Source organism: Anoplopoma fimbria, chromosome 16 (assembly GCF_027596085.1).
Source record: "Anoplopoma fimbria isolate UVic2021 breed Golden Eagle Sablefish chromosome 16, Afim_UVic_2022, whole genome shotgun sequence".
Taxonomy (NCBI): Eukaryota; Metazoa; Chordata; class Actinopteri; order Perciformes; family Anoplopomatidae; genus Anoplopoma; species Anoplopoma fimbria.
In genome coordinates this window covers 2245901-2260685 of record NC_072464.1, presented here as the reverse complement: position 1 = coordinate 2260685, position 14785 = coordinate 2245901, and the positions used below count along the sequence as shown (strand labels likewise).

Genomic DNA, 14785 nt, shown 5'->3' with positions numbered 1-14785 from the left:
CAGCAACACTTACACTGGAGTGCAGAACCTGGAGGAGAGCAGGAGGGCTTCCACAGGAATGAATGGCTTGAAAGAGAGAGAGAGAGAGAGAGAGAGGCGCCTGGAGAAAGTACTTACTCACACAGCAGAACTCCGTTCTCCAGCGCCGATCGGAAGTCGTCGCTCCCGAATTTTTTCTTGGTTACTGCCTGGAAAAGAAATGAAGGGATACAAAAACAGTGAGAAACAGAGAAAGGCAACAGTGTGAAGGGTTGGGTGAGGAGAGGAGGCGGGGGTTAGGGTGTGTGTGTTTGTGTGTGTGTGGGGTGGGGTGGTTGGAGAAGAAAGGTAGGATGTTGAGAACAGTATTAGAGGAAGTCAGAGGTATTTCCTTTGAGTTCCTACAGTGTCTCTGGGGACAGAGTTCAGGTATTCCTCGGGAGGCTCCGTTCCTCTCGCTTTGGTGCTAAAAGTCACTGGTAGACTGGAGAGCTGTGCTAAAACTGTGCTGCCCAAGGACCGCGAGGCTACGGGGGCATCTAGAGCGCTGCAGGAACACAGTGCTGTGCTGTAGTCTCATGCCTTTCCCATGATCTCAAACCACCACTGTGGGAACACCATGAGTCATTATGCAGGCGCTGCATGCATGACATCCAGCCGAACACACATGCACATATGCATCAGACACACTGAGAAAACATCCTGGATTATAAACGTAACACTCTTCTGTCATTGTTTTTAACATCTGCATATTGTAGCCTTCCATTCATGCAATCTGTAGTTCCTTTCAAAGGCCATGTTTTCATACTTTGTTATAGGATATCAAGTTAACGCTAATGGCCACTCCCTAACACGAACTTCCTTTTGTGCTTGTAGGAATGTTTCCACCATCAACGTCTTGACCAATCAGCACCCGAGCTGCTAAATCCAACACAAAACACAACACAATCAGAGTATACTTCTACCAATTTTGCACAATCCTCTATATTTATCATTTTAGCAAATATTCATAGTTTTAAAAAAATCTTAATGTGTATTAAAATAAAATACTTTATAGACATTAATGCATGGATGCATGCAATTTTTGCGTTCTAGTAACTACAGAAGTAGCAAAGAAAGAAGGCTCACAAATGCTTTCCCATGTGTGGAAAACATTTTGAGACATCCTGGATCTGGATCCGTCCCAAACACTAATCACTTGGCCCACAGCCTGACTTTCCCCACACATTACACTGAAACCAGTTTCTGAGATATTATGTCAAACAAACGAACTAGGACTACTGAGTGTACATCATGAAATATGAAAAACCCTTCACTGACCTTACACCCTGCCATGTGTTTGATGTTAAGTCTTTAATTTACATTACCAACAGGGAAGATGACTATGCATGGGCTATTACACGCTCAAGGCAAAACAAGTCAAACGGGTCTCACAAACCAAATTTGGTCGGATGTGCCTTTTCCCTTTGAAGGGAAAGCGACAAAAGCTGGGACAATTACTGGAACAGCTAAGTACAGGCCGTCATTTTGTAGAGGCTAGGAGAAACCAGAGCTATGCAGACTGACAGGAGGACACTATTATTATTATTTCTACGTCCTGCTACACCTCTGACCACACCCTGGGTAACCTGATATGGCCTCAAATACCCATCATTCCTAGGGAATTAGACCATACTGTAATAGATGAGAGATTAAAGTTCTGACATGTTCTATGCAGTTGCTCTGTATTTGCATAATGCGACCAAGCTATTGTTGGGAATTTCTTGTTTTGCTTACAAAACATACTGAGATCTTGGCCCGCTCCTCTTTCATTGACAAAAATACAATTCTAAGCAGGCGCTGAAAAAAAACTAAACGGGAACACTGACAGACGAGAAAAGCTGCAAACACACAGACACACACACACACACACACACACACACACACACACACACACACACACACAGACACACAGACACACAGACACACAGACACACAGACACACGCCCATACTGCATTCACAGACAGAAAACAAACTTCACAGCACAGTGCAGTTGGCATATGAAATCCTGACCCCTGCTGTTCTGTGCATGCGGCTGGGATTCATGTACGCGAACAAACAATACAGGTGGAAACAATGCAATCATCTAGATTCCTTCTTTGACTGGAGCTCACTCAAGGGGTTTGATGAGAAAAGAAACAGAGTGAATGCAATAATCAAGATTATTAGATAAGATATTATCTCCCAGTCAATGCATGGAAGAGGAAGAGCTCCCACTGAAGCTCACGCTAAGCCTGCTGTAACAGAGCAGTTTTCTTCTCTCTATCATCATCATCAGAGGTATTAACTGCCCTTAGATCCAGCCTGCTGTGCCCTCTCTCTCTTCCACTCTCTCTCTTTTTCCTGTTGGACCCCTAATCTGAAACAACATTCTGCTGCTCTGATTTAACGGTGGAGATTTAAGGTAGAGGGGGCAGAGATTTAAAAAAAAAAAAAAAACAACAGCTTGCCTTGTTGCAAACCCCGCCGTCGCTCCCCTCAAGAATGTGGTCCACAGAATTCCTTTCGGGCTCTTAAGGTGCTACGATGCATGCGTGAAATGAAATATTATTATTATTTATTGCAGTGAACCCAAGAATAATGTCTGGGTAGAACATGCATAACCAGAGGAATTGAGGATTTTCTCTGCGTCCGTGACCACAACTATTGTTTATTCATGCTGGGCACTGAGGCAAATCAGTATTCAAGGTTTGTGCGCATGCACCCCCATCCACTAATTGTTCCTAAATCTTCTGCAGAGGACAGGCCATCGGAGGGCAACTGGGACACTGTCCAAATATTTCGGGGATCCGACTCAAGAGATGTCCACTACTATAGTATCTGTCTGTGACGACACCATCGACTTCATCTGCTGCTCGTGTGAGGTCCTGCTTCACGTGAGAGCAGCGGAATGCACGCTTCTTAATTCCTGCTTCTTAATACTGCTCTTTGTGTCAAAGCGGTCAAAGACCTTGACATCCGTGTCACAACAGTGAAGTGATTGAATAGATGAGAGGGAAAAAAACATACAAACAAACACAAGAAATTCCAGAAAACCAGTTTTATTTCAATGTCTTTGTGGTTTGGCCTGTTGATTGAACAACACAAACAAGTCTGAACATCTCTCCATGGGCTCTGGGATATTAAAACGGGCATTTCAACCTAGTCCCTGACATTTTAAGGACAAAAACAAAAATCAATTCTGAGAAAATAATCTTAGATTGATTGATTTGATTGATTAAAAACATAAAAAAATTGCAAATTTCATCCCCGGATCAACGCATGTACAATGGTTATCGCAGACGTGGCATTGTGTCACATCGTTTCCCCGACAACAAGCGCGCACCAAAACCATATGGAGGCCTTCCGAGCTGTTTCAGTGTTACATGACAACAACAGAAACAGAATGACGAGTAACAAAACTTCCACAGCATCGTGTTACCTTTGATTGGCTGCTTTGTGCCAGAGTATGAGAGGAACTCAATCCGGCCCTTTTCAAAGCAGCAGGGGAGTAAAACAAATCAAAACCACAGCTGAAATCTTATACACATTGTGGCCTGGCTTATTACATGACCTTAAACCAGATCTGTGACGGTAGTGAAGCCCAATCTAAAACCTGTTTAAAAGAGCTATTCTAACTATTATGGGTGACACCTTACTGGGTGGCTCTCTGAGAAAAGAAATGCTCCGTCACTACCTAAACAAAAGAGACGCTGGCATGCTGTGCCTGACTCACTAAAACAGATTACATCCAATGAAAATAGCACCAATTAGATTACTAACTTAGCTAGTATTCGTAACAGACTGCGTTTGTCTGTACAGGCGGGCTATATGCATGACCTTCTGACCTGTAAGTTGCAGAAAAACACTGCCACTTGTTCCTGATCATCAACACTTACAGCCTCTCCTATTTCAATTAACAAGGACCTCTATTATTCGTAGCAGGCCCCGCGGTTGTAGGACGCGGCGCCCTGTGCTGGCTCTGTTCACAGCCATGGCAGCAGGCTAATGCAGGAATGTGTCCATGTGACGGGCTCCAGACCATTTAGTCTAGATTTTTTTTTAACAATGCCACCAACCTCGCCGTGCACACATGCCTCTGTTTAAAGTGCTATGAAGCCTGAGCAGTTTGTTAATCATTCAGTGGCAGAATCCAAGAGCTACAAAACTTTGACTTAGAGGGTGCCAGAACTTGGTCTCTGGCTGCTCTCGTGTTTCCGTTACCCCAAAACCCTCTCATAACTACACTGTTAATACACTGGTCCCTCGGCCTCTACCTTTACCTTTTCAACTTGCTTCCTGCTCACTACTCCCCCTAATCCTCCTGCCCCTGCCTGAGATCATGCCCCCACCACAGCCCACGAGGTAAGCCACCACAAAGGGCCAGTGTGCGAGCGAGAGACACACTGATGTCACATTGTAAGAATTCAGATTCACCCCCCCTCGTGAAATTAGAACAATATTTGTTTAGTTGCAGCCCCTCCAGCGGCTCCGCGCCACCCTGCTGGGAAGAGAATTTGCGAGATGAGGAAACATCATTTCAACCGCTTGTAAAAAAGACAAAAGAAAGAATAAGAGTCTGGCTGGCGGTTGAGTGGAAACTTTAAATGATTTGACATTTGGGAAATAAAATGGGACTAGTGGGTAGTTGTTGTTTTTTTAGTTGGTAGCTTATTTGCATTTTAATTTCTGCACTATAAGGAAATTTAAGACCATAAAAAGTAGCATTTTTATACCAGAAAGGAAACACTTATTGAAACCTCTACTCTATACATGACATGTTTTACAGACATTGTCATAAAGCCCATGAGCCATAAAGTGTGACTGCTTTTTTCCATTTTTGATTTATGAATGACACATGAAGTAGCAATTTAAGTGTTCTGTATATGGCTTAGAGCATTCCATATTATAGCAAGTGTCATAAACCAGGGGGAAACCACCATACCTTGTTGATTCATCACTCTGGGTTGATCTGTTATTACAGTAGGCGTGTGGTAAAATAGCTTAGATTCATAGATCGCTCATAGAAGTTTTCCTTAATTGCTCTGCTGAAACCGTAGCCTCAAAGAGAAACCCTCCATGGGAAAGATTAAAGACACTGATGAGCAGGTCTGGGCAAGATCTGACAATAAGGAAGCAGCGAGCAAACAATGATGATGAATGGAGTCAAATCCACCTGTACTGTGAAAATAGGTGAGATAGAGGACCCGCTGAGGCTTAGAGTGGTTTAAAGCCACACGGTTTCAAGTGGCTGAAATGATAGACTTCGACTCAATTATACCTTGAGAGGAGAGGTCAAAGGTGACACACGCCTCCATGAATCTGTTGTTCCAGGTTACTTTTATCAGGAATTTTTTTATAATTTTTTGTGGTTATAAACCCCAAGCGTGCTTTAAATCAGGGAAGTATGGGAAAGTAAACCTCAGCTTTAGATCTCATAGTAGCCACAACTTCTTTAAAACTTCTAGAAACTGAATAAATCCACACAAGAACACATGTTTCCTGAATTGCCATGGTGATCACAAGCACTTGATCATAATTATAAATAATAACTATTTCGATTAGATAAGATAAGATAAGATAAGATAATCCTTTATTAGTCCCGCAGCGGGGAAATTTGCAGGCTTACAACAGCGTAGAGTAAAGTGCACACAAGAGACATAGTAGAAGAAGACAAGCTAAAAATGAAAAATAAAATAAAACAGTATTATAAATAAGCAATAAAAAAACAACAGTAACTGAAATATTATATTTACAGACAGAGAAAAAACAACAACAACTATTTTAACTATTTTAAACTTTTTTAACTATTATTGCACAGTGTAAAGTGCACACAAGAGACATAGTAGAAGAAGACAAGATAAAAATGAAAAATAAAAATAAAATAAAACAAGTATTATAAATAAGCAATAAAAAAACAGTAGAAAAAACAACAATAACTGAAATATTATATTTACAGACAGAGAAAAAAACAACAACTATTTTAACTATTTTTAACTCGTCATTACACCTCGTCTGTGATTTCCAAAGCTGTCAGTAACTGTAATGAAATGTGTTGAGTGATAAAAACTTTTTACTCACCTCAATCCACCTCTGCGCCTCCAGGTAGGCTTCGTCGCAGCTGACAGCAGACTGCTCTCGCCACTCCATCACAACACCGACTGGCTTCCTGCGTATGAAGCCCGGGGACATCACATGTGGGCCGACACAACACACGCACTTCAGTGAGGAAAAACTTGTTAGGCAATCTCGAGCATCGTCGGTAAAAAACGTGTAATCACACTACTCATTCATGAAAAATGTCTCCTATTGTTCGCTTCCACCCAGCCCTGGGCTAACCTGAATGCAAGGTGGAACAGCAACGCGTAATGCCCTCACCTGTTCTCTGTCATCCGGCACACCTGTGGTGCGTTTCTTTGAGGTATGTTCACACAGCGGATCAAAACCAGATCTTCACGGTAACGACTCACTTCGTCCCCTGACAGGAGAGATTCACTTCTGGTTTAAGTTTAAGCTTGCATGAAGGAGGGGGGGTCCAAGGTGGGGTCCGTGGACCACCCACGGGTCCTTTTGAGCAGCTTCCAGGTGAACGCACTCTTGAGTCGGCCCGTTACTTCCCTCTTTGGGAGTTGTTGTTGTTTTTTTCCCACCACTGACCGTACAGTCTGCAGGACAGTGAAGTTACTCAGCATCAGCAAAAAAAAAAATATGTCAAATGTTAAAAAAGTTGAGTCCTTGCGAAACTCTTCTACTTGGAGGAAATTCGGTTTACTCTCTTAAAACAAATCGCTCTCCTGCAGCGACACCCAGCGGCGGTTTGGATGCATTGCAGGGTTAAAATTGAATCTCAATTCAATCATCAATTATTAACTTAATTGTAATGCAGGATTGGTAAGCAGTATGAGATGTGCTACTTGTACTTGAGTGCACTTGATATTTCTACTCCACTACATTTCAGAATCACAAGGTTGGTGGTTCGATCCCTGGCCTCCTACAGTCGAGCAGGACACTGAACCCCAACTTGATCCCTTACAGTTCACATTACATTACATTACATTACAGTCATTTAGCAGACGCTTTTATCCAAAGTGACTTACAGTCAGTAGTATATTACATATCATTCACCCATTCACACACTGATGACAGGCTACCATGCAAGGTGCCACCATCAGACTCTAACTAACATTCATCATCCAGTCCACACCGATGGCCTTCAGGAGCAACTTGGGGTTAAGTGTCTTGCCCAAGGACACATCGACTGCAGAAGCCGGGTATCGAACCACCGACCCTCTGATTGGAGAACTACCTTGCTCTCCACTACGCCACAGGCGCCCCTAATTATTATATATTATAATAATTACTTAATTGTAATGCAGGATTGGTAAGCAGTATGAGATATGCTACTTGTACTTGAGTGCACTTGATATTTCTACTCCACTACATTTCAGAATCACAAGGTTGGTGGTTCGATCCCTGGCCTCCTACAGTTCACATGTCGAGGTGTTCTTGAGCAGGACACTGAACCCCAACTTGATCCCTGGGCGTTTCACAGAAGCCCACTGCTCATAAAAATGCTTAGGATGGGTTAAAAGCAGAAGTCAAATTTCATGTATGTATGTAATGTGAATGACAATTGTAATTAAGTTATACGTTTTTGTTTGATTTTAGAACGAAATGCATCTTACCCTGCTACAAATAGTTAACATAAGTTACTTTGCAGATTCAAATTCTTCATACAAAACCATTGATTATGTGACAAAACATATATTTTATTGTATAATATATATTCGTTCAAATAAGCTCCACATTGACCAGCAACATTAAATGCTCCTTTCATGTCAATCCACTGATGTACTATAACGAGATATTCAGTAAAATTAGAATGATTTAGCAAATTTTAGAACATGTTCCTGGTTGCATTCAAATCCGTCAGGAAAGAGGCCTTTTTCACACTTCGCCTCCTATTTCTTAATAGTATTTCATTTGGCCATTGCAGTGACCTAGTATCTACAGAACAAAGAGAAATAATGCAGTGATATAAACACCAAACATAAAACTCAGGATGTCTTTACTCAATGGTTCCAGTGGTGTCTTGGTGAATGGTCTTAAAAGCAATCTATTGTCCCATTTCTCGTTGAATTTTTACAACATGTAGGAGTCTTTTCAAATATCTCAGTGTATCCAGCCAGGGACTCAAAGTAGGAGGGAACTCTGCAGCATTTCCTGGTGATTTCTTGGCATTTCTTGGTTGCTCTGAACACAACCTTAACCAGGTATCGCCTATCTCATCCTTTACCTTGTCGGATCAACTACGTATAACACAACAAATTTCTGTGGTAATTTATGAGCCAATATCTCTTTCAACATCATCCCAGTATTTTTCTCATTTTTATACAGTCCATTAAAGCACGAATGTGATCTGCATTTTCTCTCCACTCGTCTCGAACATGACTGTTGGATTGTGTAGATGAACGTGTAATTGGGAGTAGAGTAAAATAATATTTTATATTATACCAGTCTTCTTTGCATTGAGGTGCGTCTGCTGATCACTGGCTCTTGGTTCAGCACCGATACCGCCATACCTGTAATATTTTGTATGCATTACAGCGTCACAATCACACTGCTGCGTTCGTGAGAAAAATCTGGAGCAGAATATTTTGTTTTAATTCTCTTAAGCAGGCCTGATCAAGCTGTATACATGGAGCAATAAACCCATCAAAGTCCAATTTATATGCATTATTAACAAAAGGTATTTTGAACTAATATGTGTGTCCCAGAGAAGATCAACAAAGTAAATGTTTAATAAATTTGCCTTTTATTTGACAGAATTTGTAATTCTTATTACAAAAATGTAGGCACCTTCCATGTTGATGTACAGTCTGCAGTATTCAGCTAGCGTCACTTACAGGAGGCATGTTTTTTTTAAATCAGAGTTTCATAACATTATTACCGCATACAACAGCATCAGGCTTCTCTGTTTTTCCAAAGCTATAACTGAGAATAAAGCCTTGCCAAACATCTTTCTTCAGCTGGTTTTGACCATGTGGTTGGACTCATGACCAAAACAAAATCACTACATGCAGCACGTTTCATTGAACTTGGAGTAAAATAAAAAAAAGTCGAGCTGAGGAATCTTTTTTTCAATTTCTTTCTTAATTGAAAGCCAAACACGCCATGTAAACAAACTTTAGTGTAGTGTCAATATAGTGCATCTGTTTTACAGTTAGAAATGGTTCAGCAGGGGGGAACTGGAAGATTTTGATCTCAACAGGAAATACTTTTAGCTTACAGCAGCACTCTCTTAGAATTTCAAGTGATTTATACCCAAAAAAAAAAAGAATGGAACATTACTTCAGAAAGATACCCCTGATATTTTAGAGTAGTATTTGTGGGGAAAAAAGTATTTGTGGGGAAAAAACTCCAATGATGTCAGCACTTGAGAATGTTTGGCAGTAATGTTTTTTCTTTGTTTTCCGGGTTCACATTGGAGCTTCCTCAGTACGAATCTTTGGAGAGGGCAATGATGGTGAAACGCAGCTCCTGAGGGTCGCGAGCCATGAAGACCTTACAAACCTTTGCAGCGTCCTGCGGGGCAATTTGAAAACACGGTGACTTGCAACTCGACCAGCACAATGTTTTTATGACAATATGTCTGTTTTATTCATTAAAGCCTTACCTCCAGGAAATTTTCTTCTGAGGTTGTTCCGTGGACAATCGGGAAAGGCTTGCTGCCGTCTAGATTTATAAAAAAGTAGAAATGTGGATGAAGTAAATATCATAAACAATGAGGCAAATGCTGCTCAATATTTTTGATAGAGCAGTGGTTAACTCACCCAGTTCATATAACTGTCCTCCGATATTCACAAAAGCTATAAAATGCAGATTCACTTTCTCATCTAAACTCGGGGCCTAACACAAACAAGAATTAAACAAAGTGATTTTCACATTAAACACATTCTTAATAAACAAAAAAGACTGGACTGTCTGAAGCATCCTCCTTTTACTAAAAGTCAATACGAACCTCAGTCTGTCCCTCCTGTGCACTGGATTCATGTGTAACGCGTATACTCTGAAACAGAAAGTAGGGAAAAGAGCCAATGAGTGTATTCATAAGTGATTCCTGGTAGGTTTTCTACTTCATGGTTATTTTACCAGTCTTCTACAAAAGTACATAACACAAGGCCAGTGTTATTATCACCTGACAAATGACAGCTACAGAGCCGTTACTGAATAGGCTGCCATCACACTGAGAAAGGTCTGTGGCCAAAACCTCTTTTATGGTCTGACTGACTAAAAGATGATGAAAATATACCATGAGCGTAACAAAAAAAATCATTTTTGTGAAAAACTGACAAAACCCCTCCCAAAAAAAACTTCACTTTGGTGAACACTTCATCACCCCATCCATGAGCTAGAGTTTTATTTTCAGTGTTTCTTTACCTCATCTTTTTCCAGGAAGGCTGCCCTTTCTTCTGAGGTCATTTTAGACGTTTGTTCAATAAACTTCTTCAGTGGAGAATCAGGCTCTAAGGAGGAAGGACACTAATATTTATCAATATTATAAATTGATGCATGGTTTTATTTTTAATCTTTTGTACTTGGAGCTGCTAAAATACACTCAAAGTGCCTGCTTCCTTAGAAATTCCATTTAATAAGTGTTTGACGGGTAAAAGACTGATATCCATGCTGCAGCCCATCTTAAGTTTTGTGCTGAATTATACAATGACATAGCATACAGTTTGTCAAGATAAAATAAACTAAAATTAAATTTTCAATTAGAATCTTTTGAGGGAAACTAATCTTTTATTAATCTGTAAAAATCCACTATCAGTCAACATCTAGTGTCAACAAATGATATTGTAATGGGAGATGATGGATTGTAAGGGAGATTCCTATCTCTACCAACATGACGTAAACAGAATAAACACTTACCAAATTCCAGGTGTGCGTGGTTGTTTGCCACTGCATGAATTAATCCTATCGTTCCACAGGCGTTTCCAATAGTTTGCTTGATGAAGTAGACGTCAGGAGAGATCTCCTGTGGCTGACCCTTGAGTTTCTCTTCCTCTTCTTGCTTGAAAGCCTCATACTAGACAGAAGGAGGAGAGAAATCTCTGAATAAACATTGTTCAACATTATAGACATGATTCTGTACAACATGTACAGTAATTGTTAGGTCACTAAGTGCAGGCATAATGTGGAGACATCAATTGTGGTTTATGACCATGCGGTTAATGCATTTTACACCAAAGATTTAAAAAAGTACCTTGTCTGTCACTGGGAAGAGAAGCAGCACTGCACACACTGGTCTTGGAACCATGCTGAGGAGCTCTGGATCCAATCCGTAGACATCTCCAAATTGCCAGGTTGGTCTCATACCCAAGCAGTTGACAAACTACAAAAACAGCTGGGAGTTCATTTGTACGCATACAAAGACCTAAACCTAACCTAACGATATCAAAGCAAGGTAGGCAAAGTTGAACTGATATAAATTATTCCTGTCCTGTCTATTACGTCATAAAATAAAATAATAAAAAAAGAAAAGTCACTGTCATTTCACTCAAAGAAATATTCACTGCATGACGGCATACCAAACTTCTGTTAGAAAATCTAACAGAAGTTTAGTAAGTATATTACTGTAAATAATGCAATTTGTAGAAATTTCTAGAAAGACAAGTTTGTAACAAAGCCAAAGCAAGTATCAATCAATTACCGATCTTTTATTGGAAACTTTGTAGTCATATGTACAAATCGATACTAGCCTGAAGATGAGTGTACGGCAGACCTGCTGTGTATTGACTGCTCACGCTTGCTATTCATTTTAATGAAAAAATGTAACTGCCTCCGTTTCCCCTCATCATTAGTAGCACATTTGCATCGTACCTGTTAACCTGTGCAGTAGAGCTTTACCAAACTATCCTGATGAACTGGTACAAAGTGAGGCATGCACAACCAGCTCTGCTCCCGGCAGACCACATGACCACATGACAATAAAAATCCTGTGCAATACATTACACATTACACTGTGCAATAATAGTTAAAAAAGTTTAAAATAGTTAAAATAGTTTTGTTTTTTTATTGTTTTTATAATACTCTGTCTGTAAATATAATATTTCAGTTACTGTTGTTTTTTTATTGCTTATTTATAATACTGTTTTATTTTATTTTTCATTTTTTAGCTTGTCTTCTTCTACTATGTCTCTTGTGTGCACTTTACTCTATGCTGTTGTAAACCTGCAAATAAAGGTAATGTATGTAATGTAATGTACTATGTCTTATCTTATCTTATCTTATCTTCTCCACACTCTTCACATTGCTACATGTGTGCAGCATTGAGCATCACTGATCCGTGTTTCACTTCACTCAGAGGTTTTTAGCTTGTTCACAAAGGAGATCTCTACTGCAGGCCACTCCTCTCTTTAGGTAGATGCTTTTTAAATGTGATAGACCTCTGCATGAAACTTAACCAACTTAAGTAAACAAGTCTCAACAACTCTTCCAGTGCAGCGTTCCGTAGTGTGCAGCTTCGTCGCTGGGTAGGCCCTGTCCCTCTGCACCTTCCTTTGTCTCTGATTGATTCTTTAGACTCAGCTGGTGTTACATTAAATCAGGAAAACATTCTCACCTTGGTCATGACCTGAAATGAAAACAGACAAATAAAAGTATTAATCAAATTGCTTTTGGATTTGACAACGCAGGCTTCGGCCTTTGTTCTAACTGCTAGCTAGGAGTGAGCTAGCTCTCACATGCTTGTGAATGAATGGCCTCGATGAAACAACAGGGCTTGAACAAGCATCGACCATACGTACTTCTGGGTTTGACTCCAGGGGCAACCAGCGTGGACTGTCCATCTTTAAATTAACTGTTACTTTCCTGTGTACCGAGAGCTGGACCGCTACAACCGATGTGCTAGATCTGTTTGACAGCTGAAACGTGCTTCCGCGTCGGGAGAGTGCACCTTGACGTTTGTGTAATATGCAGGGGTGCTTGCTTCTTAATAAACCATAAATACACCACACCCAAAACCATACAGCGTAATAATACATTTAGATATATATTATGGAACTACCATATTTTTCTACCGTAAATAATTGTGTCACGGTTCTTGTCTGCAATAAAAAAAGCATTTTGAATGTGCTCCCAACCCCGTCGAAAAGTGGATCGTTCCAGAGTCGCAGGCGTGTTTGAGACTTCAGAAATACTTTCCAAAGGTGTATAATGTGCAGGGGTGCTTGCTTCTTAATAAACCATAAATACACCACACCCAAAACCATACAGCGTAATAATACATTTAGATATATATTATGGAACTAGCATATTTTTCTACCGTAAATAATTGTGTCACGGTTCTTGTCTGCAATAAAAAAAGCATTTTGAATGTGCTCCCAACCCCCGTCGAAAAGTGGATCGTTCCAGAGTCGCAGGCGTGTTTGAGACTTCAGAAATACTTTCCAAAGGCTGGGGTGACCCACTCCCTGTTTGACACGGTCGTGTTCTTACTCGTTTTTATTGATCCTTTTGCAATAATAATATTAATAGGGAAAAAAAATCTTTCTAAATAAGGGAACTGTTTTTTATTTCAAAGCGTGTTGCTGTGTATATCACCGTCGCCGCTAGGGGGCGCTGTTGTCCCGCATTAGCTCGGTCATCGTTTACATTGCTCTAAGCAGTCTTCAGATTATTCCCTGATTATTCTTTATTCAAGTTGTCACACACACATATGTGGGTATGCCCAGCTGACCATACTCCTACTCAACTTCATCTCCCTGCAAACATTGTGCTATATATTTATGCAAATACTTATTTTACACTATATATTTTTAATTAATTGACATTAGTTTGTAAAAATCTGTTTTCACTTTGACATGAAAGAAGCTTTTTTGCAAATTCTTGTCAAAAAAGCCAAATTATATTGACCATGATTTCATTTATAAAAGCAACAAAAGGGGAAAACATTGGTCATATGAACATAGTTACTTGTTACTTCTCAGAATAGAACAAGCACTATACGATGACTGTATCATTGTATTTAAAAATGGTATAGACTTATACAACATATAGTAATCCTCAAAGCAACGGGGGATTTTCTACAAGACAGAGCATGCGCTGATGTCCACAAGAGATGACCATTCTACTATATTATCCTTTGTCATAAATGCAGATGTGGAGTAAACCTGCTGTTACCACAAGCCTGATCAGCTCCTGGAGATTCATTAAGCCAGAATAAATCTCACAGAGGTCACACGTATTCTATTCAAATTCATTCCACAGACCAAAACACTTTTCTTAATATTAGTATGCGGCACCACAAATATGAACATAAAGCTCCCCATATGTATCATACAGCATCCCAAATAAGCTTCCCAGACCATATGAGAGTATCTGCAGGCTAAAAGTTCTATTATGAGCAAAAATAGAGATGCATTGCACATACCGGATATAATATGATGACTGAGGTGTTTAATCAATAGAGTATACATTCTACAAATATGTCTTTGTCAATCAGCCTTTTAGCCTAGTACAGAGTACAGCATCTGCCTAAAAGGTATTTGGAGTTTTCTGTTGAAAGGTACTTTGGTGAGAAGTGTTCAGAAAGAGAAGAAAAAGAAGCAGAGAAGAAAACATCTTAAAAAATAAACATAAACGCTCTGCTCTTCCGTTGCTGTCAAGAGTCCCAACGGAGTGAGACTAGGCCGGTTAAAGTCATTTGTTTGATAATCAAGAACTGAACTTTTAACAGAGTTCTTCTGCGTCTGTTTGAGCATGTTCTTTGAGGGATCTGTCTCT

General features: G+C 40.0%; 2 protein-coding genes across 8 annotated transcripts in view; both read right to left on the bottom strand.

Annotated features, from left to right (window-relative positions):
• Nucleotides 1-6429, bottom strand: part of lmo7a (LIM domain 7a) — a 48882-nt gene extending 42453 nt beyond the window's left edge. For 2 of the 7 annotated variants that reach the window (XM_054614895.1, XM_054614896.1), the window contains exons 1-2: nt 6080-6334; nt 118-188 (exon numbers count right to left, since the gene is read on the bottom strand). In XM_054614895.1, coding sequence (XP_054470870.1) covers nt 118-188; nt 6080-6190 — 182 coding nt within the window. In that variant the 5' untranslated portion in view covers nt 6191-6334. Of the gene's footprint in view, nt 1-117; nt 189-6079; nt 6335-6376 lie in introns of those variants that run through there. The other 5 variants (XM_054614891.1, XM_054614890.1, XM_054614892.1 and 2 more) reach the window with 5 other exon arrangements.
• A 2365-nt stretch (nt 6430-8794) lies between these two features.
• Nucleotides 8795-12942, bottom strand: uchl3 (ubiquitin carboxyl-terminal esterase L3 (ubiquitin thiolesterase)). The gene is made up of 9 exons (XM_054615436.1): nt 12808-12942; nt 12624-12635; nt 11265-11393; nt 10931-11087; nt 10439-10524; nt 10020-10067; nt 9832-9907; nt 9675-9733; nt 8795-9583 (listed from the first exon to the last, which is right to left on the bottom strand). The coding sequence occupies exons 1-9, from the start codon at nt 12847-12849 to the stop codon at nt 9494-9496; spliced, it is 699 nt and encodes a 232-aa protein (XP_054471411.1). The 5' UTR covers nt 12850-12942; the 3' UTR covers nt 8795-9493.
• Nucleotides 12943-14785: the final 1843 nt, after the last annotated feature.